We start from the raw sequence: 26,056 nt of genomic DNA on the forward strand, positions 1-26,056 counted from the left end.
GAGCGAGGGGACAGACGATTCCTGATCCTCAGGCGAGTTCTCCCCAGAACACCTGCATTTTAATTACCATGGCATTAGATGTGAACCCTTTCTAAGATGAGAATTCAAAGCAGCGTTGCATTTCCTCAGATCTCCAGGTGAAAACTTCAAGGGTGACATTTATTTCAAGACATATTAAAATAGGTTTCAGTATGGTAGAGTAATATTGTGTCAAGATTGAAGATTATGACAGTACTCCAGCATATCTATATTCAAAGCTTCCTCCTCCTGCATAACTTTTTTTTCCCTAAAGCAATGAAAAATCTCTTCTGTTGTAGCATTGAACTTTAAGATTATGGTTTTCTTCATGATTCCCATTCTTCATTGAATTCCAGTGAGTGAAAAAAGATTTGAAGGAGTGAATTAGCATAGTTTCCATTCTAGCCCTGGTAAATTGTTTCCTGTCTATCCTACAATCCTCCGAGATCAAATACAGATTCAGTTCAAAGGCTGGTACAGAAAATCTTCCACTGAAATCTCCCCTCACTGGTTCCTTATGAGCACTAGGCAGATATTTATAGAACCATAGAATCGTTTAGGTTGGAAAAGACCTTTAAGATCATCGAGTCCAACCATTAACCTAGCACTGCCAAGTCCACCACTAAACCATGACCCTAAGCACCACATCTACACGACTTTTAAATACCTCCAGGGATGGTGACTCCACCACTTCCCTGGGCAGCCTGTTCCAATGCTTGACAACCCTTTCGGTGAAGACATTTTTCCTAATATCCCATCTGAACCTCCCTTGGCACAACTTGAGGCCATTTCCTCTTGTCCTATTGCTTGTTACCTGGGAGAAGAGACCCACACCCATCTCTCTACAGCCTCCTTTCAGGTAGCTGTAGAGAGCGATAAGGTCTCCCCTGAGCCTCCTTTTCTCCAGGCTACACAACCCCAGTTCCCTCAGCCGCTCCCCATCAGCCTTGTGCTCCAGACCCTTCACCAGCTTCGTTGCCCTTCTCTGGACACGCTCCAGCACCTCAATGTCTCTCTTGTAGTGAAGGGCCCAACACTGAACACAGCATTCGAGGTGTGGCCTCACCAGTGCCGAGTACAGTGGACAATCATTGCCCTAGTCTTGCTGGCCACACTATTTTTGATACAAGCCAGGATGCTATTGGCCTTCTTGGCCACCTGGGCACACTGCTGGCTCATATTCAGATGGCTGTCAACCAGCACTCCCAGGTCATTTTCCACTGGGCAGCTTTCCAGCCACCCTTCCCCAAGCCTGTAGCGTTGCATGGGGTTGTTGTGACCCAAGTGCAGGACCCAGCACTGAGCCTTGTTGAAGCTCATACAACTGGCCTTGGCCCATCAACCCAGCCTGTCCAGGTCCCTCTGCAGAGCCTTCCTACCCTCAAGCAGATCAACACTCCCGCACAACTTGGTGTCGTCTGCAAACTTACCGGGGGGACGACTTATTGTCGTCTTCAATCCCCTCATCCAGATCATTGATAAAGATATTAAACAGAACCGGCCCCAACACAGAGCCCTGGGGAACACCACTTGTGACCGGCCACCAGCTGGAGTAAACTCCATTCACCACCACTCTTTGGGCCCGGCCATCCAGCCAGTTCTTTACGCAGCAAAGAGTACGCCCGTCCAAGCCATGAGCAGCCAGTTTCTCCAGGAGAATGCTGTGGGAAACAGTGTCAAAGGCTTCACTGAAGTCTAGGTAGACAGCATCCACAGCCTTTCCCTCGTCCACTAAGTGGGTCACCTTGTCACAGAAGGAGATCAGGTTAGTCAAGCAGGACCTGCCTTTCATAAACCCATGCTGACTGGGCCTGATCACCTGGTTGTCCTGTACGTGCCGCATGATGGCACTCAGGATGATCTGCTCCATAACCTTCCCCGGCACCGAGGTCAGACTGACAGGCCTGTAGTTCCACGGATCCTCCTTCCAGCCCTTCTTGTAGATGGGCATCACATTTGCTAACCTCCAGTCAACGGGGACCTCCCCAGTGAGCCAGGACTGCTGATAAAGGATTGACAGTGGCTTGGTGAGCACTTCTGCCAGCTCCCTCAGTACCCTTGGGTGGACCCCATCTGGCCCCATAGACTTGTGTGTGTCTAAGTGGCGTAGCAGGTCGCTAACCATTTCCCCTTGGATTATGGGGGCTTCATTCTGCTCCTTGTCCCTGTCTTCCAGCTCAGGGGGCTGGGTACCCCGAGAACAACTGGTCTTCCTATTAAAGACTGAGGCAAAGAAGGCATTAAGTACCTCAGCCTTTTCCTCACCCTTTGTCACTATGTTTCCCCCCGTATCCAATAAAGGATGGAGATTCTCCTGAGCCCTCCTTTTGGTTGCTAATGTATTTATAGAAATATTTTTTATTGTCTTTTATGGCAGCAGCCAGATTAAGTTCTAGTTGGGCTTTGGCCCTTCTAATTTTCTCCCTGCATAACCTCATGACATCCTTGTAGTCCTCCTGAGTGGCCTGCCCCTTTTTCCAAAAACTCTCCTTTTTTCCCTGAGTTCCAGCCAAAGCTCTCTGTTCAGCCAGGCCGGTCTTCTTCCCTGCCAGCTCGTCTTTCAGCACATAGGGACCGCCTGCTCCTGTGCCTTTGAGATTTCCTTCTTGAAGGATGTCCAGCCTTCCTGGACTCCTTTGCCCTTCAGGACTGCCTCCCAAGGGACTCTGTCAATTAATCTCCTAAACAGGTCAAAGTCTGCCCTCCAGAAGTCCAAGGTAGCAGTTCTGCTGACCCCGCTCCTTACTTCTCCAAGAATCAAAAGCTCTATCATTTTGTGATCACTATGCCCAAGACAGCCTGCAACTGTCACATCACCCACAAGTCCTTCTCTGTTCACAAACAACTGGAAGCAGGACACCTCCCCTAGTTGGCTCACTCACCAGCTGTGTCAGGAAGTTGTCTTCCACACACTCCAGGAACCTCCTAGACTGTTTCCTCTCTGCTGTATGATATTTCCAGCAGAAATCTGGTAAGTTGAAGTCCCCCATGAGAACAAGGGCCAGTGACTGTGAGACTTCTCCCAGCTGCTTATAGAATATTTTGTCTGCCTCTTCCTCCTGGTTGGGTGGTCTATAACAGACTCCCACCATGATATCTGCCTTGTTGGCCTTCCCCGGATTCCTACCCATAAACACTCAACCCTATCGTCACCATCATTAAACTCTAGACAATCAAAACACTCCCGAACATACAGGGCTACTCCACTGCCTCTCCTGCCTTGCCTCTCCCTCCTGAAGAGTTTATAGCCATCCATTGCAGCACTCCAGTTGTGGGAGTCATCCCACCATGCTTCCATGATGGCAACTATATCCTAGTTTTCCGGCTGCACAATGGCTTCCGGCTCCTCCTGTTTGTTGCCCATGCTGCGTGCATTGGTGTACATGCATTTCAGTTGGACTATTGATCCTGCCACCTTTTTTGGTGGAGAAACCCTAGTTCCTACATGACCATTCTCAGGCGCTTCTGTGGTTTCTAACACATCCATAACCCTTGTGTCTTTGCTGCCACATGGATCTCCATCCCCTGCCTCCACTGAGATGGCAGACCGAAGAACCTCGCTAAGCACACCGTCCCTCAAACATTGGCGTGGCTGCCCCCAGGCTTATCTCTAGCAAGCCTGGTTTTATCCCTTTCTCCCTTCAAATCTAGTTTAAAGCTCTTCCAATGAGCCCTGCTAACTCCTGTGCAAAGATCCTTTTCCCCCTTTGAGACAGGCGTACCCCGTCTATCGCCAGCAAGCCTGGTGTCGTGTAGACCAACCCATGATCAAAAACCCCAAAATACTGCCGGTAACACCACGCTCAGAGCCAGACATTGATCTGCTGGCTCTTCTTGTTTCTTCCCTCATCACTCCCTGCAACTGGAAGGACAGAGGGGAACACTACTTGTGCTCCTGATCCCTTAACCAGTCATCTCAAGGCCCTGAAGCCTCTCGATTGCCCTCGGACTTCTTGTTGCAACTTCATTGCTGCCTATCTGAAAAATCAATAATGGATAATAGTCTGAGGGCTGTACCAGGGCAGGAAGTTTTCTCTTCACATCTTTAACCCGGGCCTCAGGGAGGCAGCAGACTTCCCTAAGACGTGGGTCTGGTCTGCATATCGGGCCTTCTGTTCCCTTCAGAAGGGAGTCTCCTATGACAATGACCCATCTTTTTTTCTTTATGGAAGCATAAAGAAAATAAAGAAATATTCAATTGTCATTATAGATTAATGTAGCCAGAATACATTTACAGTGAAAACACTTAAAGTGACTAGGAAGAAATGGCTGTAATTCCTAGGCTTCTTCAGAAAGTTGGCACAAATGGTAAATGGGATTTAGCTAATCACGACTCTTAAAAGGCTGTATATTATTAGTTAAGCTTGGTTTTGTCAGAGCTGACAAAAAAGTGCAAATTTTGTCAGCTCTGTAGGGTAGGAGCTGAAGTGAGGCTCCCAAAATGCAACATAGACATTTGTGGATTCCCCACATCCTGACAAAACCCCAGCATGGACATTAAAAAGTGTCCATGTCTGCATGTCAGGAGGCAGACAGAGGGCGGATGCCATTGTCATGCCATGCCAACCAACAGTGCCGAGGCAAACTCTGCTGCCTCAAAGTCTTCTGTAGGCTGAGGGGAAGCAGCCGAGAGCATGTCTATGGTCACCTTCATGGGCATCAGGAACATTGCCCAGAACCCTCCTGGCTAAGCCATGGCCACCCCACCGTGGTGCATGGGGTAAAGCCAAGCCTCTCCATTCCCCATCTGGGCACTCAGAGCAAGTTGCCTGCAGACGGTGCTGGCAGGACCCCTGCTCCCTGCCCAAGTGGTGGGCAGTGGACAACAGGGTCAATAAGCAGAAGGCCAAGGTGAAGGATAGGTACTGTTATGGACGTAAGAGGTCCATTTTCAGGTACAACGCCGTTTACGCATTAAAATTATACAGAAAAAAGCTGTGAAAAGTCTGGGATCTGTAGGGAAGACAAATATCTATAGAAACGCAAAGAACTCATAAACTCAGGTCATAAGTCATGCAGAAGCGTCCTGTTTTCTGACTCTGAAGTTGGAGTAATTGGACTCCCGGCCAAGGATCTGCTTAGTAGGTGCAAGCTTTCTTTAACCTTTGTGTGGGCTCTGGTGCATGCTTTGGTGCTCTTTTTGTACCGTCTGTCTATAGGGACCCATCAATCCTGTCTTAAATTGCTACAGCATTTCAGTCTCCACTTGCAATTCAAGTTCATTTGTGCACTTATGAAAATAATAAAAAGTAACATATGAAAACCTCATTACAGAGAAGAAACAGTATTTTAAAAAATGATCCTATTTGATATTTGACTTCTTGGTCTTCTAATTATCAAAACATACAGTTGTTTAGGGTTTTTTGATAATTTAGGGTTTATTTTCCTTCTGTTAAGATTTACAAGAATTTTGCTCAGCCCTAGCAAGCACTTCAGAAACTGAGTATTAGCCTCTAGACTGTAGCTTCTTGCTCATTCAGAGGCTATGACAATTTAATTCATCTTCAGTTCCCAACAAATAAGCTGCCTTCTCACTACACAGACACAAAGTACATGACACCCTCTCACCTGCAGGATGCATTCAAAAAAAGGACACGATCTGACTGAATTTGTAGGATTTCGATCTCTTAATCACCACGAGATGAGAAATGAATTAATAGGAGAAGGACAGGGTGCTAGATAGGTGTAACTAGCTACGGTGCTTATTATTCACTTCACATTTACTGCATTACTCACATTGAGGACCTAAAGGGCTCGTAGGAACAGAATCTTTAGGTTTTTCCCCGGCAAAAATACAACCACTTTGCACTTTGAGATTTTCAGAATATCACTGCATGAACACTTGGGGTTTTAAGTTTTCCATATTTTGGGCCTTTGTGTTCTCAAGGTAGTGTGATGATATCAAAATTCATACCGAGCTCCTAGTACAAATCCAGTCTCTCTTCATTAAAGCGTTGCTTGAGCTCTTTCTGCATGAATGTCATTACCTTTGCAAGGAAGAAAAGACTCCAAAAGCAGGTACGGACAGGATGATTTCAACTGCACGGTGACAAGGAGATCTATTACATGCAAAGAGGATCTCAAGCTCATCGGCTCAGGATGCTTGAAAATGGGCTACATTTTTTTTCTCCGGCACACAGTTTGGACAAAGCACTCCCACTGCTCTACCTTCTGTTTTTACTACAAATTTAGGTAGAAGACTGGGAGAACAGGATTTTAAGCATAGACTAAATATTGCTTTCCAAGTCCTAACCTTCATGAGATCGAGTTGCATGGCTGCACCGGTGACTCAGGGAAGAGCAGGTTAAGATCAAGGGTAAAACCAAGACAGCTGACACAAGCCCAGCAGTGCACTCCTCTGTCCCTGCCCTCCCAGCCATGACATGATGGGTAAGGAACATGTAGGCACCAGCACCCATGTCCCAGGGGCTCCCAGGCTTTATCAACAGGAATACACCACCCAAACCAGCCAAAGCCTCTCTCATTGCTTCTTCCATTCCCTCATCCCTCTGCATTTTTCAGGCTGGCCTCATCCATTTGGTGAGTTATGATGGTTGTTTATCCTGCACCACTGGGAAGACTGAACCACAGCAATTCTGGGAATTTACTTTTCTATAACACCGAGAAGCAGCTCAGTATAGATGGAAAGAAGCTTCAGAGCATCTTTCCATAGCTCAAGGAATGAGCCCCAGGAGGGCTGCAGCTGAACATGGAGGCTGAGCACACAAACACATGTGCAGTTACGCACTATGAATATTACAAGAAAAAGCTAAACTCTGCCCTGGATAATGAACCTTAAAAGGAATTGTTTCTTCTCCCATGGAAAATGCCTACAACCAGATAGCCAAGAGAAATCAAAAAGGTTTAAAGCTATGTCAATTTTGCCACCATTCTCCTTCCCATGCTAAAAAGCAAACCACTACTTCAGTCCCTGTGCTGGACATGAGTTCCATGTATATAAGCAAAGAAAAACACCATATGACCATGTAAATCAATCACAAATGGAGGGAAAAAAGTAATCTTTTAAAAGCCTGACCAAAGAAACACAAATAAGGAAACCAAAATTGGTGCAAACCAATTCTTGCAGCTGGACAGTAGGGAACATTAGCTAGGCACCCACTTTCTCATAAATTATTTCTCAGCTCTATTAAAATGATTAGATGACCATTCACCATCTTTATATGCAAGAACTGTCAGAAGATGACCATGTATGAGCTGTTTTCCAGTACTAAAATGGCCCAAGTGCAAATACTGTACATGAATGCTGTACTACTTCCAAAGGAGCTTTGTCCTTTATAATTAACCTTCCAAAATGAGGAAAGTAGAACTCTCTAGACCTCCTCAGATCATTCATCTCAAAATTTGCTCCTGGCTGTAGTTAATACCACTTACTTCAAGGAAAGAAATTAAAATGTCCTCATATTCACCTTGCTGTTTATAAGATGATTTATACAGGAAGGAAAAAAATCCTTGGCACAAATCACCAAGCTTGACCACGAAATACCATCTGTGTTCCTATCTTTAAATCTCTCAGGTCCTATTGGCTATGTGTGGGTTTTGTTAAGTTTATTAATAAAAATGTTTATTAGTAGATCGCAGCAGGGAACACCTCCCCGGGCTGCCCAACAAGAATGTGAAGCTTATGCAAACCCCTCTTCCCAGCAGCGACGGCCCTGGCTGCCTTGCACATTTTGAAAGGGTATTTTTTCAGTACTTCCCTAAATCTGTTCTAAATATGGATTTGGAGGTCTAACTTTTGGCCCCTGGTTATATCTCAGATCTCTATCTTACACACAGCTAGGGCAAGAGCAGTAAGATCTCCTGGTAAGTACATTAGCAAGGTTTATGAAGGGGAAATAACATTAGGTTGCTGTAATGTTACCTGCTGTAAGCGATCTGCTCTGGTGCCTCTGGGCTGGTTGCAGGTGAATGTTTGTTAATGAAACTAATAAAATTAGAGTAAAACATAAAGAGGCAAGGAAATTTTGCTGATATTCATACACTGCAATGAAGAGAAAAATACATGAAAGCTCGTTGTACTGTATGAAACAGAGGGCTGGTATTACAACCATCACTGCCCCGCTTGGGAAGCATAGGTGGATAAATGATAAGCAGACAAGGAGATAAAATTCTCTCATCCACATTCTCAGGATGTTCCGTCTCCTCTGAAGTCTCACTAGAGGAATGAAGCTTGGAGTAACTAGTCTGTCTATACCACTTAGTTCTGGCTCTGCAAGCGGACCTGGCCCTTTAGCCATCCTCTCCCTTCTCTTGAGCGGGCAGCTAAGCTGGGTTCAGGGTACCAGAATTTCATCCAGTTAGTTTTCGCCAAGTACAGGAAACAATATATATAAAGAAGAAAAATGATGTGTTATGATAACAAACTTTTGGGGTTTCAGGAGGCATATTGAGTCAGAGACAAGCTCCGGCTTTTACCCAGCTATTTCTCCCATAGGAAATCAGTCTTCTGGAAGGTATCCTAAAATAGCAGCAGTGATTTCTGTCTTTGGACAGTAGTAGCCCATTTGCCTTGGCTAAAACATGACATTTTCAAACAGATACTAAATAAACATGGTCTTCTGCCACAAACTCTAGCGAAAGAATAGAAAAAAGTCTTGATCTGCATTGAACGAAAAAAATATAGAAAGTGAAATTAAATGGAAAAAAGCCACAGGGGTAAATATGCTACTGAAGAAGCAGTCTCAGCTCACCATTGAAGTTAACACTGCGTATGTACTTGAGCAGCTTTTTGCCTCCCGCGTGCTCCATCTCGGGGCAGACCCCCGGGTAGTCGGCACAGAGGTCCTTGTTCATGTGGTGGAGGGCGTGAGCCATGGCGTACACAGCATCGATCACAAACTGGACCTTCCCCTCCTGCTCATAGTGGGAGTCTTTGCCAATTCTCTCCTGTCCTGCACGTCAAAAACAAACACACACACATATACACACACACACAGAAGGACAGTAAGGAACAGTATTTTCCTGATATCAAATACAAATGAACCCTCTCAGAGCACAGTTAAAGAACTGCATGTTTTAGCCAATACAATAAAACATTTTGTGTTATGGTTTTACCAATTACAGCAAAAACGAACCTTCTTTCTTGATAGTAGAATCATCAACACTTCTTCTTGCAAGTTATTCTACCACAATCCAGAGAAACAAATCCTACCATAATCACAAACTTGAAACTCTAACCTACAGGGACCATCTTCGAGAGAGAAAACACCAGACTCCGTATGCTGCTAAAGTATGTCTTTGAAAGAAGAAAGCATTTAAAATAAAGCACAGCTGGTATTTTAAAGTCTGATGTTTTGTTCTGTTGCAAATCCCAGTCTCTAATTGAAAGACAGAGCCAGAGTGAGGGAAGAAAGAACCACTTCAGATGCAACCGAAGGGGTGCTCCAGAGAATTGAGCGAACATGCCTGCTATTAACGCCACCTCGGGAAGCTCACTATGTTTGCATTAACTACGCACCCCCATCCTCCCCAACCTGCGGAGACTGAAATGTCCTTCAGAATCCACTGATTGCCTTTAAAATATTTTAGCAGGCGAGAACTTAAGGAATCAAAACGCTTAATGTCATCCCAACTGCAACAGGAGGAAAGCAGTGCTTTGAAAGTCATTCCTTGATCGCCGCAGAGCCCAGGCGTGTTAGAAACTACAAACCCTCTGCCTCAGAGATCCTCTCATCTGACAGGCCAAGGCATAAAAAGTCTGAGAGGAGGGAGGCACTTTGCAGATGGAAAATTGGAACACAGAAATTAAACTACAAAGAGTCAAAAGAACTCAAAAGCAGTGACAAAGAAGGTGAATCTAAATATTTTACGTGGTAGGCTCGTGCCTTAACCATTCTCTCCCTCTCAGACTTGAGGTGAATACGTAACCTGGTAATGTGACTGTAAAACCAGGCAATACGGTGGCCTTCTTACTTTTATGGTTGCGTGAACTGATAACCAGTGCCTCTGCAATTAAGCAGCAAACCAAACAGTATTTTCAGAGCTTAAAGCAAGGCACAACAGGTTAAGAATCAGGAACCTTTGATTTATTCTTTTTCTGGAATTGTCCACTAACTTCTTGTTTTGCCTTGGCCAAGTAACACCTGCATGATTCAATCTGTCCAGCTGCAAAATGTGTGATTATACTTACCTATCTCACCAGGGTTTCATGAAATGTAATTACTGCTTGTGAAGTGTTCTGAGCTGCATCGATGAAAGCAGCAGCAGTGCAATTTATTATTTTCCAAGGGAGGCAACACCACATCCCACTTCTTCCACCTGCAGCATCACACTTCTTTCTAACCTCACATCGGTCTTGATCACCTTCCTGCAGTACCTGCAGGTCTGGGTGCTGCCAGGAGCTCCAAGGAACCAGCCCTCAGAGTCATCTCTTACAAATATTTTAGAGACCTTCAATCAAAGTAAATGCTTGGTTGGAGGATACAAGTGGGGAAAATTCCTTTGTTAACATCCTTAATTAGAAATAGGGATGAGTGAATTTAAATTAGCTGGTTGATACCAATAAGGAAGGAAATCAAGTTGTTAATGACTGTGAGAACTAATGATTTTTAACAGAGGCAAGAAGCCCATTTTCCTGTTGCTGCTCAGCTAACGTGTTTGTATCTCTCCCTCCTGCGCTAATGAACGGCAGCTTTACCAGCACCAGACCCTGTCGTCCAGAGCCAGCCCGAGCCTCCTCCCTCCACGGCACCCCTGGGCTTGCAGAAAGCCCGCACCAGGGAGCAGCCCAGCTCTTCTCCAACCTGACTTCCCTTGGGGCACGGTCTATCAAGCTGAATAATTTTCTAGCCAGCCTATGAGCAAAGTTTTTCAAGTTGTTTTTCAGCTCGTAAAAGAAAGGCACAGTGGAACTGCAGTCTCCTCCTGCAAGTCACACTCGGCAAAGAGATCCAGACAGTTTGCAATAAATTCTTCTCATATGTCTCACCTCTTCTCCTACCCTCAAGGTGGCTTCATCCAGAAAGTTGACACAGTTCTGGTTGGTGCTGGCAGCTCTTTCTATAAATACATATGCCCTCTCTCACAATAAATGTATGTATTACATAAAAATATTTAAATATTAAATGTATATTTAAAGTATAATTATTAAATATACTATAATTGATATATTTATATAAATATAGGAATTATTTATAAATATATATAAAATATATATATACTTTTGTGTACATAAACAGTGTGTATATATATACACACACACACTGTATACAGGCCAAGAATACGGCTCCCAATCCAAAAGTAAGGGTATAGTTAACACCCAATGACTTCAATTAGCTTGTTACAAGTCAAAAGGTCTAGGAAAAATCCCACTTTCTATGCACTATAGCAGGATATTTTCTATATGCAATTCATTGAAAGATTAGACACCCAAAAGAGGAACTGACCTACATCACCAAATACCCTTCAGTCCCAAACAATCCTTTTTCTTCTTTGAGTGGAGGGGTGGTGGGCCAGAATTACAAATAAGCACAGAGAGATCACCACCTTCTTACAGAAATTCTACAAGCACAAAGAATGCCTAAATATGTCCACAAGTGATTTGCTTGAAGATAAGCAAAGATATAATCCCCCCCATATGAGCATATTTAATTATCCACACTTTTCCCCCTTTTTTGTTTCTCCCCCTAATTACCAAACTGTACCATTGATGTCTGATCCACTCAACCTATGAATTATGTTTGAGATACCCTCTACGAAAGCCCCTCAATTTTAAATCTCAACTACACACTGGAAACATTGAAATCCTGCAAATAATTCAGCAGGGCAAGAGAGCTTCCAGACTGTGAAGATCCACGCACTGTCCTTTTCATTATTTCACTCCCCTCTCATTGATTACAGACCTTATTACATTTCCAGGCCCTGACAAGCAAAATGCTTTTAAGTGGTTTCAGCTCAGCTACATAACCAAATTAGCAATGCAACAGAAATGCATGCCAAGGGAAGTGAATCTGGGATTGAAATGCTGCACACAAACAATACTGATTAGGCATATTAAGTTCCATAAGCACGGTTGGCCAAATGCACAGCAGAAAGAAAACCTTTACCAGTGAAGATATCTGTGAAAGGAACCTGAGCAAAATCCACTTAAAAAAAACCAAGAGCAATGTTAACAGTGTCCAAGTATGAAAATAATAAAGATTTGAAAAACTTAATAGAATTTCCAGTGACAAGAATGCTTTCCTCTACTGAAAACAGCCATTTAGCTGAGTATTAAACATCGAGAATTTGTGTACAGTGAAGTCCAGGTATGGAGTCAAATGTAACTACCCACCCAGAAAACACATATGAATTTATACAATTAGAACAAGAGTGTGCTATCCTTCAGATAAACATAGCTTGAGTTACCTTTTAAAGATACTATTGCAATTAGAAGTTTAGCCCAAATTTGAACTAGCAAAGAACCTGCAAAGCAATTTCTGTATTTTACATCTGTCAAATAGTCTCCAGACTTCAACACTAAAAATAAAATTAAAAATATCTAAATCAATGGGCCTGACTGAACAGAGCGTGGGCCTAACTGAACAGAGTGTTCCCTCTAGTTCACCTGAAACTACCATCGTAGTAACCCCGTGAGCAGCAAATCAGGCCCAAAGTCCATTTTCAGACAGGCGTAAACCTAAGCAATGGGCACAATTTTAATTCCAACTTCATGATTAGTGTGGCAAATATTTTGCCCTCTTAGGGCATTTAGCTGAAGAAGCCAAGCAGAGAGTTTTACCGCATGCTTCAGGAATAGCTCCTGTATATATGGATGTATACAAATGCCATTATTTATTATTCTTGGAAGAGAAGGAAACCCACAGAAGTCATTAGCTTCTTACTGATAAAAGCAGCAATACTGGTGCTGCATGCACCTCCTGGCAAAGAGGCAGTCCTGAACCCCCAGCCCAGCCATGTGAGGACATTGTGGGGGTCTCAGGGGAGCGAAGCTTGGTGCAAGAGAAAGAACCCACAGGTGAACTCAGGTTTTGGGTGCAGCAAGAAACCATGCAACCCTCCATGCTGTCAGAGGACACCAAAAAACACAGAAGGTAAACATAAACCCCATTTGCACTGTGATGTGCAAATCTTCTGTTCTGCTCACATGCCCCTTTTCTATAAAGGTTGTTTCCTTGTTTTTTTTTAACTTGGTGATCTTCAGGAGCCACGCAATAACATTACTTTCTTCAGCAATGAAGTAGCTGACACCAAAGACACATGCACACAAAGTGATTTCAAGAGAATGCACTTTTGTACCATGGATTTGAAATGGAGTACCTCGGGAAGTCAGGAGACGGATGAAACACAAAAGCAATTTATTGACATGAGCATTTTTTGCTTCCAAAAGATCTATCTGAAGGTGATGACAAATAATTTAACCTCACTTCCTACTAGAGTCTCAAGTGCTCATCATCCTTATTCCTAAGAGACTGAGCAGCTAGGTCTCTTGCTTCAGGCAAATCTTCACAAGAGAAAAATACTGCAACAAAGAGAGGGAAAAAAAGCCCCAAACCCAGAGTAGCGAGAATACTGAGAGAAAGAAGTCCTCTTGTACAATCTCCTTCAGATGACATAGAAATGAAAGGCAAGTTTAAGAACTCCTGGTCACACTTTTTGCATCTCCATAAAGGCGATGCTTAACACCTCCTTGTATGGAAAAGGAGCTGACAACATCGTTTTTCACATTACATTTTCTCAACATCTCTCCTTCAGCTGATTTTTCTGGACTCGTCATTGGCCATCACATAATGTAAGGGATATGTTATGATGTATAAATAGTGTTGCAAGGACAATTTCTATGGCACATAATTCAGACAGACAGACATCAAATCCCACTTCATTGGTGCCTACATTAGATGAATTCAGATATTGGTTCAGTTTCTGAAGGATTAAACACATTTTCAAAGGAACTTACATAATAGTACTGCTGAGAACCTGGTGATAGTCATCATTAACAAGAGATTTAATTTAAAGATTGCAGAATGCTCACAGTATCAAACAAGCAGCTATTATTTGTACAAGTTAGAATTCAGCAGCTGGTTAAGTGCTGACAGAAAAATATATACTCTTCATCTATCTCCAGCATATTTAGCATCATTAGAAACCTGATGCCTGTGAGCAAAGAGACATCCATGATGCAACAGCTACAATTACTAGTCTATAACTGTCTAAGTGCCCATATATGCTATTTCATAACGACACTGAAGCTTCCTCAGCTACACACAGTGCAGAAAGCTCAGCCTGTGCAGCTGCAACGGCTGTACTCATGGCACTCCGGAAACATGCACAATAACACAAAACAAATGGATGCATCTTTAATAGACAAGTACATACATCCAGGGCTCTCCAAAATAAGATCAGAGCTATTACTCCTCGGATATTCACTCATGGTATAGACACTACTGTACACACAGGAGGTGTAAAGTCTGAAGGCTTCTCCAAATAAGCTCTTTATCTGAAAGTAGCTGAGTACTAGAGCTTGAGAAAAACTAACAATATGCTAGAGTAAATATTGTAATTTAAACAAGCAGAGTATGACAATCAGGCCTCTTTGCAATATAATCCATGTATTGTCATTTTACAAAGAAATACAAGATCCAGTAATACAGCTATGTAGTTACAGTCATCTATCCAGCCCATCCTAATTCAGAAGATCTCATTATAGACAAAAGCCTTTATCTGAAGACCATCAATCCAACCCCCATGGATTTTCTTGGGGAAAGCAGATGAACTTTCAAGTTTCTGCTGCTAACCACACAAGAACATCCTTCTGTGCTAGGATAAAATTTCAGCCTAAAACATCATCTCCTTCAGGCTACAGTGAGCTGGCAGAGTCAAGGCAGCAGCACAGCCCAGGAAGGGCTGAGCACCCACCTCCCTAATGCTGGTACATGCCATTTCTGCTTTACTTCTAATGGCTAAAGAAACCTCTCCCCAATCTTCTCTGCAACCTTCAGTGTCAGCATAGCTCTACAGCCTCCTGCAACTCTGATGAAGAGAGATAACTTCATATTGCACAACAAATTTGGAAATCAGACCAATTGTTCTATGCCAATAAAAACCAGGGAAGCCTTTTTTAACTAGAAATGTTTTTTGCTTAAGTTGGTATACACTTGACCCACAGTCAGATGTCTGCAACAGTTTTTTTAAACTTGTTCTGTAAAAAAAAAAAAAAAAAAATAGTTAAGAGGGATAGCAACAAAACCTGGACCTCCACAGTCTTAGCTGCTCAACCACAGAGCTTACAAATCAGTCAACTTGTCTTTGCATTATGCACAGAGATAATAAGGTTCCCCCACCTTTATGAAGCACAGCTGCAGAAAAAATTCATCTTGATGCACAGAAAATTGACTGATAACTAAATGAAGCTGACTGCACTGCTCAGCCGCTGTGTAGCTTTGGAAAGGCGTTTCAAGGTACGCTCACGTTGAGCACACCCGCAACAAGAGAGAAGGTTTTTCAAGCTGCAGATTCTTGGACAAAAGAAAAATGTACTGTGGATGGTTTGGACCCTCCTAAACCTGCTTCTTCTGAGGAATTCTTGATATTTGCTGCAGGACCCAGATGCAGTGATATCCACAATCCTTATCGTGAATAGGAAGAGGGTGCTGAGAAGAGCCGGGAGCAGCCCACGGTACAGCCCTGCTGCTGCTGCCTGCGAACACCAGGCAGCTTTCTGATGGAGCTTTGGTTTTGCCCTTGCATTGTTTGTATAAACTTGCCATCCCGAACCTTGAGCAGTGCTGGAGATGGAGCACCTTCTGCACTCACAGCGCTCAACGCCGTCAGTGGGAATCAGTCTAAATTTAGCCCCTCTTCCTGACATGATTTATATGGCACTGTGAACAGTTAAGGTCTTCTGACGCCCTCAAGTCCAACAGATATTCATCCTAATGAATACCATAAAGCTGTTCTCATAAAAAGTGAATAAAAAGTGAATCACGCACACCATGGCTCCCGGCATTTGTTTAAAAAAATGCTTTAGATATTGGCCATCTGCCATTAAGTTGCTTGAAACAACTCAGACAATTTATTTTTTCCTGAGACGAGGAATTTTGATAGCATTTTGAAAATTATTTTTCTTTCCGTAGTAAATTGCACTTTGCTAATCTATTAATGCACTAGATCACTTTTTGTAGTCAAATTATAAATAATATTCTGATATCCTCAGGCTCTGCTATTTGCTACATCTGTTGTTTCACATTATTTTTCTTTCCCTAACATATGGCTTCATAGTACAAGCGATCTTGACTGCTGGTGAAAAAAAGTCAGGATATTGCTGTTAGGTTCCTTATCCTCAAAAGAAAAAAAAAAAAATCCCAGCTACTGGTATCATTTTAAACCAAACCAGAGATAATTAAATGGTATGCCAAAATTATCTGGGCTGTCTTCCCCCACCCTTCCTTTTCCATGGTCATGAAACACAGTACCACATTTTGAAGTACAGTGCCACATTTGGGGTGACATGCCAAAACCTGGGTATCCAGACTTGGGCTTCCAGCATTTTGGATACACGATATATTTGTTTTGAGAAAACCCAGACCAAGTGTAGCTCTCAGCACTCTGTATTGCTCCTTCCCCTTCAAGGGGTAAATCCCCTCACACAAAAAGCAGTTACAGGAAATTCTGACAGACGTATGGCACATGCTGCACAACTTTATTGTAAAGTATAAACACACAGGATAACTATTCCTTTGCTACTTTAACCTCCTCCTTTACTAAATGGAAATCTGACCTTTTCTTCCCTCCCTAAACAACAGTTGTATCCAAAGCAGGCTGAGATGCAAGGCAGGACATTCACTGATCGTCTCTCAAGTCTCTGATGCACATCAGAGCACGAGGTATTCTCTCCCCAGCTTTAGAAGCAAGTGTGTGCGTATATACATACAAATTACTGCCTTTTTTATTTTTATCATTTTTACCTAAGACACCTCTGTCCTTTGCTGACTTTTAATCCTACCTTGTAACATTTTCAGACGAGATAAACTCAGTCCTTAGAATAGCCTCTCCTGATGGATGCTCCTTACATTTTAAAAGGGATTTGGCCTCTCTGAGCCACCAAATCTTTGCCCAGTAAAATCCTGCTGATGGGGCAAGCCCCTCACAGCATCATCCCTCCACCATGCCCCCTCCAGCCTTCCACAGGGACCCAACAACAGCCAGGGCTCAGAGATGCCCCAGGACGGGCAGGTTTAGGAGTTCACTCCCTGGGTAGCATGGCACGTGAATGTGCTCCCAACGAGGCTGCACGAGATGCTCCCCAGTGCATTATGCACCGGGAGGATTCAGAGTCCTGACACTGCTCCTGCCTACACACTGCCCGGGAAGGTGAATCTGGGCCCCTCTGAGGCATTTTCTCTTGTTGCAATTTAAATTCGAAGCACAACAGTGCCTCTTTTACAAACCCTTTTGCTGAGTTTCTGTCACTTCATCTTGCAGGGAGCTTTCTCCCAGCATTTTCTTTAGAGTAAGTCATTGTTTGAGCCATCATCTGGGCTGTACCTTCAGACTGATTACACTTGCAGATAATTAGAAAAGCTCTCTGAGTAATCTACATTCTGATAAATGACATCCAAGGTGACATCACCCTTATATCACTTCATTAAGTCTCCTTGAGTATAAGGCTATCTGAATTAAAAGCTATGTTTAATAAGTGAAAACAGTCAAGTGTTGCAATTTCTTTTTCAGGTAGTGTTACCCGCCAAGGAGGCAGGTCATTAAAAATGCAGGCGCTCTCGGTATAGGGGATGCCTCTGTGTATTCGAAGTACTTGCCCTTCTCTTTGGCGCACGCCTCTTTCTGCTGCAGGTGAGCACAGGTGGAGATGTTACTGTTGGAACGGGAGCACCCATGGGGAGACCACACCGATGCTTGCTGTTAGCAGAGCAACCTGCAGGCACACCGCGGCTGTCTGCACAGAGGTGGTACAGTGCAAGACTATTTAAGATTCAGCACTGTATATTTGATTTCAATAATCACTTTGAAACTTAAGAACAACCTGGCTCACGTCAATATATACACAAAACACTTGTTTTATCATCTGTTAATTCTAACTCCCTAAATCTCACGGCACCGGCAGTATCAGTACAGTGTGGTTTTGTACAGGAGAATATCTTCAGATGAGCTCACAATCAGAGCCCAGACCCCATCTCCGCATATAACGTGATGTGGGCAGAGCATTCAGCACGGCTCCCTTTGCAGAATCACGGCTATGAACTACAGTACTATTCTCTTCTGCAAAGACAGTTGTTTTCTTCTGTTAATCCTTTCCTATAAAAGCACATTTTTACCATAATGCATGGTACCGCAAACTACTTTTTTCGAAAATATTCCTACATTAACCTGACGCGGCCTGTTATGACTGAAGTGAATCTCTCCAATATTCTTAAATGTAAGCAGCAAGAAATAAAACAATGAACTAAAACCAATGCTTCTTACTATCACACTGTTTCAGTGATTACATTAGATCCCCCATATAGTTTGACGAAGTGTCCTCAAAAGCAAACCACGGTATCCCTTCAAGGGTAGAGGCAGCAGCTCCAGGGCCTGGGCAAGCACAGAAGGCAGCACCTGAAGGAAGTTACACCACTTCTGCATGAGGATCCGATCCCTCTCTTCTCTGGGGAAAAGCAAGGGACTCGGCTGTTTCTGCCGTATGTACTGCTTTGAAATGGCCTGCATCCCAGCAGAAATTATCTGCACAACAATATAGGTGTCCTTGGCAGCAGTACAACTTAGCAGCACTGGATCTTGCCCTGAACCATGCCAAAGTAAGTCAATCGCTAGAAACAGCACTATTAATTACAGTAATGTATTGTATTTAATCTTATCTAGAAATAAGGTGTATTTTCATTTTCATAAATGTATTTTCATTTTCTCATTCTACATCTTATCCATCCCAATCAGGGAAAATTTTTCATGCTTAAATAAATATAAATGACTAATGCAGAAGTTCTGCATATAGAAGTATTTCAGAAAGTTGTGATACGAAAAGGTAACATGCCACAGGGTGCCTTCTTGGAGAAGCTTTTCTTCCTGATCGCAGCCTGTGGCCACGAGCCCTGAGCTGCTCCCTGCCACGTGCAAGCATCTCGATTTGGAGCACGAGCCTCCCACACCTCTTGCCGGTGCTCAGGAGCACTATTGCTGTCAGAAACCGATGGCCTGTAGCCTAGTACCTCGCTGCATTACAAATTACCAATCAAATTTTAAAATAATGATGATGATCATTCATAATATTATTACATCAGTGGGACATTAAGACTCTCATACTAGCAATATAATTCAAAGCTAATGCTTTTTCTGATGCACAATTTACTTCAGTTTGTAGACGAGGGAAGGAAGATGTCAGGGCATGTCATTTGGTACAATATCGAGCTATAATGTGGTATTTCAGTTCGATAGGGTAAGTTAGCCATCAAAAATAAATGTTTCTGCTGAATCTATGCCGAGGGACGGCAGAACGCCATTTTTACGTTCACATCAGAAAGCACAGGCTGTGAGCAATTGTTATAAAATAATGGCATAAACTATAAGGGTGATAAGACACTTTTAGAAATTATGCTAAAGATCTTTTAGCAATTTTTAGTCAAATTCCAGCCTTCGGGGGAGATTCCAAATGCCAAATTTAACAGCAGTGTATTCCCAGCGGTAACTGCACTGTTTCTACGCACAACACTCCTACTCCCATCCATGAATTGAAACCAAAAGCAGATGATATGAAATATGGAAAGTTTTCATCAATTTTCAATCAAAGTAAAACATATCCTCCTATGAACTAATTTTCTTTGATCAAAATTCAAGGCAATTATTCAACATAACACATTTAAACTGCTGCTGTGAAAAATTAAAAGGAGAGGGAGGGAAAGGCAAAGGGAGACAAGGGCAAGGCGGACGTCAAACGGCGTTACTGGCTTTACAGTCTGTATCACAGGAGATACGTCCTGGCTGAAGCTTATCCACCGCATTTAAGCCCTGAGCAAATGTCCCAAGCCCACACTACAGACACTGACGCCACAAACACAGGCTCGCTAGGGACCTGGCAGTTTGAGGGCAGACTCCCTACATTTTGGAGTTTTAGAAATATTTTTTCTAGACAGGTACCCTCAATCTAATACCTTAATTCAGCAGAAGATCATTAAACTGGCAATGCTGCTATTGTCCCTATGGATCACCAGGCCCATGTCTGAATGACTCCAAGAACACGCGTCTCACCCATCATTTCCTTTCAAAATAAACTCTTCAAGTTTAATGAACTGTATCACCCTGCATCATGACAGTGGTTGTGCTGAGAAGTACATAACTCAGTTAAAAACAAAATCACCCCCACCATTACCTGGGCATTTCTGTAACTAAAAATAATTCCTTGAATCTCCATGTGATCAGAAACCGGAATTCCTGGAAAATATGATATTTCAAATGGTGGGCAGTACCTCAGAAAAGGAAAAGAGGAGTGAATCTGTCAGCCACCAGAAAATAACAGAGGTCAAACAAGATGCTTCTAAAGGTCAGGAACCTCAGTCACAAAGGCAGACGGTGTTTTCTACACACTGAGTTGAGGCTGCAAAAATTTATTTAACCCCAATTTCTTAAATAACATTAGTGAGAACAAAAATCTGATCCACAATTTTGTGCTACCTAAAATGAAAACATTTCACTCTGTGCTAATACTTTCCTACAGGTGCATTTCCCTCAAAAGTTAAATTCAAACACACAGGGTTAGTATATGACTGTGGGCAGATGGTGCTTCGACACAGTAGGTGGCCAATTTGTGATGTGCAGATGGGTGACAAGGCACAAGTTGTGGAAATATTCTCCATCTAAAACAAACTAACAAAAGACCCCCAAGCCACGCTGCACTCAATCAAAAGTACTTCTGGGTCCCATGGAAAATACTGGTTTTCCTGCTGGATGGACAGCCAGAAAAAGGAAGAAATAGAAGAAAGGAAGAAACAGAAGAGTAAAAAGAAATTTTACTCTTTCCATCTGCTTCTCTTGTCCTGCAAGGCTGATGCTGCTGTTCCATTTTCTCTACAACCTACAAAAATTCAGTTTATTTTTTCTATCTGTCTCCAGCCAAGCTTCCTTACATCAGCTGTGCAGTCACTCCTCTGCAGCCCACATCCAGCAGCACGAGGAGGGTGAAGTGAATGAAGTTACCTGTGCATTTACGGTCTGTGTCTTCCTTCTTTGACCCACTGATGGTTAACTTGCAGTTGAAGTTCTCCTCCCAGTACTCTGCAAACCACACGTTCCTTCTGTTGTTCTCCAGGGTGCGGGAGGTAAAATAGGCATCGAACCCTGGAGAAGGAGACAGGTAGAAAGCTGAAGTCTAGCTCATACTGCATGGGAAGGACTGCAGCCTGAAAAACAAATACTCTGTTTATATCTTCTTCAATATCCAGCGCACGTTCACATCTCTATCCACATGAGATGACCGTGGTAAGAGAGGAAGTCTGTTGCACATTTTATCTAATCAACTGCATCCTGCAAGTAAATTACTCTGCTACTAACTGCGAGGTATAAAGCTTGGTAAGATATATGTAAAACAGAGATTAATATAAAAAAAAGAGTTATAAGCAAAAAGCATGGATTAGATATATACCGATAAGGAATGAAAATAAATGATATGGTGCAGCTGGTATTAGGCTGAGCTCAATACAACTAATTTTGTAATTAACCTCTCCAGACCTCCAGAGAAGGCAGTTTCATCTGACTAAACTGGCCATTATCAGTGCACCTTACTGTTTTCGCAGCATGTATTTTTCCCTTAATGTCCTTTCACAAAGGTACGGATAAACTTAGAGAGCGAAACTTCTAAGAGGTAACTGTGAATCACCGCGATCTACCAGACGCTTGGATTAGACATGCTGAAGCGGGGTGGGGGGAAGGTTTCCTTCCTTAGACCTGTGAGATTCAGTTTGTTACTGAAGCCCTGTAGCCACAAACAGCTTGCAGCGCTGCAAGAGTAAAAGTGACATACAACTCAGTATTAAAGGGAAAAAATGATAATCTTTTAAGAGCTGAGTTGAAGTTCAGTAAAGATATCCAAAGCCCCTGAGTTGTTTTTTTTTTTTTTCAAAACACATAGTCCTTTGTATTCACTGAAAGAAACCACATAACAACTATTGAATCGTTGTGTAGCAGGGACTAGTTCATAGTTTTCATGTGGCTCTTAACCATATTATATCTCTCTGTAGCACCTCACCAACTTGCCAGAAAAGAAACATATCTTGCTTTGGCTTGCTTTATTTTTTTGCAGAAATGTATATCACTGTATATATGTATGTATATATTATGTGTGTGTGTATATACATATATATGTGTATACGTATAGCAATTAAAGAAAAGGTTTAGGCTAAAGGCTTACAAACCAGGAGGGCAAATAAAAAGAATTAAAACTGTACTACAAAATTATACCGTTTATTAAATTCTGATAACAAGTTAGATGTGCTACAGTGTAGGGATTTTCTCTATCAAGTTTTCCAACTCTATAGTTTAAAACCGAGACAAATATCCTTTAACAGCTCAGACAATATCCCTTCAAAGATCGTGCTCCTTTTAATGGATTTTTCTCACAATACAATACAGAACTCTGGAACAAATACTTACTTTCCCAATAAGCAATGGTAATTTTAGACCAAAAGGAACATCACATTACTAACTGCCCTGCACACTACTGCTTCACTTTGCTGTATTTAGGCAGTCTTCTCTCCGTTTTTCTCTTTCAAAGTCGAGGTAACTCCTTAGAGCCTAAGGAAAGCTTTGTGCATGCAAATAATTGCAAATCAATGGACAGATATCCTAAGTGCTAGTACAGCTGCAGAAATCTGACCTTTGTTACTGCAATGACCAAAGCTCCCACGAGAGCACGTGTGACAACAGACTCGAGTCAGCACCCGTCCCGGCCGGGGTAAAGCTGCTCCTGACAGACAGCGCTGTGTCCTCAGGAGCACGAGAGCAGGGACGAGCAGGGATCACCGCCCTCCCACAACGACATTTTTATTTTATTACTATCCCAGTATACTTTCGGTTTTGCTTGGCAAATGAAAGATTGCATGAGGACAAATATATTAGAGCACGACTACGTGCTCATACGTGAAGTCTTTTGTCCTTTTTTCTTGTCTTTTTTTTTTGTTTTTGTAGCCGGCAGAAGCTGTATTCTCTCATCTGTTCAGAAGGAAGAGTACATGGAGTGACACAGCCAAGTATTCTTGGCATAGAACATGGAAAAGGTTTATCACCTGTGCACCAGAGGTGCCAGAAAACCAGGCAATCATTGTTCCACCCTTTTAGCCAGGTTACAGACTCCTGGCAGCTGAATTCCCTGCTTAGTTTTACAGGCCTTCCCAAATCTGACAGTTCCTGTGAAGTAAGCGGGCTGTGCCCATTCTCTTCAGAGAGTTATATCAGTCTTATAACAAGCATATTCGAATAGCAGGACATTCACCACTGTTACTAGTGCCAAGTAGTTTTCCTAAGGCTTTTTATTTATCTGTCTTTAGCCTGTAAGGAGCAACATCAGAGCTTTTGCTTACGGAGACAGTTTAGATTCAGTATTTTTCATGTAACCTTCCATGTAACCTTCCAGAACTGCAATCCCAGTTCAAGTTCAGGTTATGAAAGAGTTTTTCCTTTCACTAAGAAGGTTGTTGAGCTATTCAGACTATGCAAATCTGAAACTTGGATAAAGCAGATCAATCGTAAAGAGGACTTGAAAAATGCTGGTTGCGCACTGAGAAGCTCAGAAGTAAATTATCTGGCATCCGAAAAGTGCAAATCCATTGAAGATGCAAATCTCAGAATATCTATTTTGTCCCTTTACTTGGCTTTACAGCTTGTACTAGCATTGCAGAAGAGGGTGGAAGCACAGAAGCAGCAAGCTCTTATAGATACTAAACCATCTCTCTGTATTGCATGATCACATGGCTCCTTTTGATTTTGTAGTTAGAAATGACAGTAAATATCTATTCCATTGAAAGAGAGAAAAAAGTTCCTTGCACCATAGCCAACAATTTCTCTCACTGAAAGAGGTGGGTAAATTGACTCAATCTGGCCCTCCATACAATGAAATTGAGTCAGAGGGAAAAAAACATGGCATCGTTAAATTAGCATAGCAATCCATCCACTATGGGATAAAAATAGACAGCATGTAAACAGATGTTTACAAATAAGAAAGAAGATTAGGAGTGGGGTCAATCTGTCTCCTTGTATTAGCTTTGTGTACTATTGACCGAACTATAATATATATTTTCCTAATTCTGAGTCTACTGTTCATAACTCAGCATCCAAAGCCCACTGCTCATAAGACACAATGTACATCGTCTCCAAAAATCAAACTGGAAAAATAAGTATTGGAGTCTTCCAGAAACAGCCTGCAAGCAAATTAAAATTTTACCTGCAGCCTCGCTAGAAAATATGTGTAGGTCTCTCCTGCAACAAGTACATCAGGATGCTTCAGAATGATGACAAACCCTACGCAACAAGCCATACCAACTTAATGCCGTGCTGTCTAGTTGGAAGGCAGCACCTGAAGGACTGCAATCAAATCATGGAAACCTGCAAGCAAACCACCAAGATGGGATAGGAGAAAACCTCAGTGATGTATTTAAGTACTATTGAATATTTGAGTCAACTCCATATACTCAGTATGGCTCGTCCAGCCCTTAACGTGTTTTTTGCAGCTTGAAATGAAAACTTTCCAGAACAAATCTGCACGAAGCCGCAGGAAAAGAGCCGATCTGTGACGGCAGAGACTCCCAGTCCCCTCCTGCTGTATTTATGCTAAGGCAGGGACTTAACCTGGGTTTCCCATGTTTTAGGGAAATCACTTAATAAAACTCTCCTGCCACAGCTGTTCTGCTTAATTAACAACAAATCAGTGACTTAGGGATGTTTCTGTGCACAGTCTCTAGAAAAGGACTGCACAATTTCTGAACTTCTTGAGCTGAAATTTCCTAAGGAAAATATTAATGTGTCTAGGTCAGAAGAAAATTTAGAAAATACTCTTAGATTTTTAGGTACATACAAGCTAAACCTGTTTTCCTGTAAACCCGTGTGTATTAGTTTTCCTCATAATTAAAAAAGCATTTCAAAGGGAATATTAAGTCATAAGATCTGCAACATATATATGGCTCAGAAAGAGAAACAGTATACCTTACTAATGTGCCAAACTAACTGACCTCTGGGAAAAGTACTCTGTAACTTAATAAGATAAAATCAATAAGTCTTGATAAAACTGTAATAGAATTCCATAAGAATTACTCTAAACATTTACAGATTTAATAACAAATAACAACATTCTCATTGATTTTTTTAATGATCCCCCTGCATTCTCAAGAAGGAATATAGATCCCTATTAAAGAGTGTACATTTTTTATCATTATTTTCTATTGGTCCAGACAAGCAGGCAAGCGACTGACTGACAGAGGGATGGAGTTAAGTAGCAGGCCAAAGTTCTGTTCATTCCTTACTGGGCAGAAGCACCGTGCACCCACTGGCTGCTTCTGGCTGCGTTGCAGATCACAGCGCTACTGCTCCCACGTAGCCAAAATCCTGGAGAAGGCTTCCAGAAGGCATCACCTTTGCGAACTGCCCTCCTTCCCTACATACTTAGGACCAAGAAAAGTCCCCCATAGCCAGGACGGAGTAAGTGGAAAGAGTCCTACATTGCTCCATAGGAGGAAGGCCAGGAGCGTGCTCACAGGCGTCATTTTTTATTTGAGAAATACTTACAACTTTTACACAAAGTGCTGGCACACATGCACAGCTGGGGTACGATACACCAGAGGAGAAAGCCTAGGGTGTTTCATATCGTCTGGTGTAAACCTGTGCACCTCCACTGAATTAATGGAATTGTGCCAGTTCACAGTAGACGAGATTTTCATCCAATTTAAAGATTAGTAAAGAATGCTCAGTGTAACCTCACTGCTCCTAGAATGGGGGGTTTTCTGTTTTTTCCCTATATCATTCCCAAGAACACTGTCAGAGAAGTTATTATGACTGTCTGAAATACACTGGCTGAACTGAATACACACCA

General features: G+C 42.5%; 1 protein-coding gene across 4 annotated transcripts in view; it reads right to left on the minus strand.

Annotated features, from left to right (window-relative positions):
- GRM7 (glutamate metabotropic receptor 7) overlaps positions 1-26,056 on the minus strand; it is a 313,281-nt gene that overhangs the window by 97,523 nt on the left and 189,702 nt on the right. For all 4 annotated transcript variants that reach the window (XM_072876291.1, XM_072876292.1, XM_072876290.1 and 1 more), the window contains exons 5-6: positions 21,178-21,318; positions 8,730-8,930 (exon numbers count right to left, since the gene is read on the minus strand). In XM_072876291.1, coding sequence (XP_072732392.1) covers positions 8,730-8,930; positions 21,178-21,318 — 342 coding nt within the window. The remainder of the gene's footprint in view (positions 1-8,729; positions 8,931-21,177; positions 21,319-26,056) is intronic.

This window comes from Ciconia boyciana, chromosome 11 (genome assembly GCF_034638445.1).
Source record: "Ciconia boyciana chromosome 11, ASM3463844v1, whole genome shotgun sequence".
NCBI classification, from domain to species: domain Eukaryota; kingdom Metazoa; phylum Chordata; class Aves; order Ciconiiformes; family Ciconiidae; genus Ciconia; species Ciconia boyciana.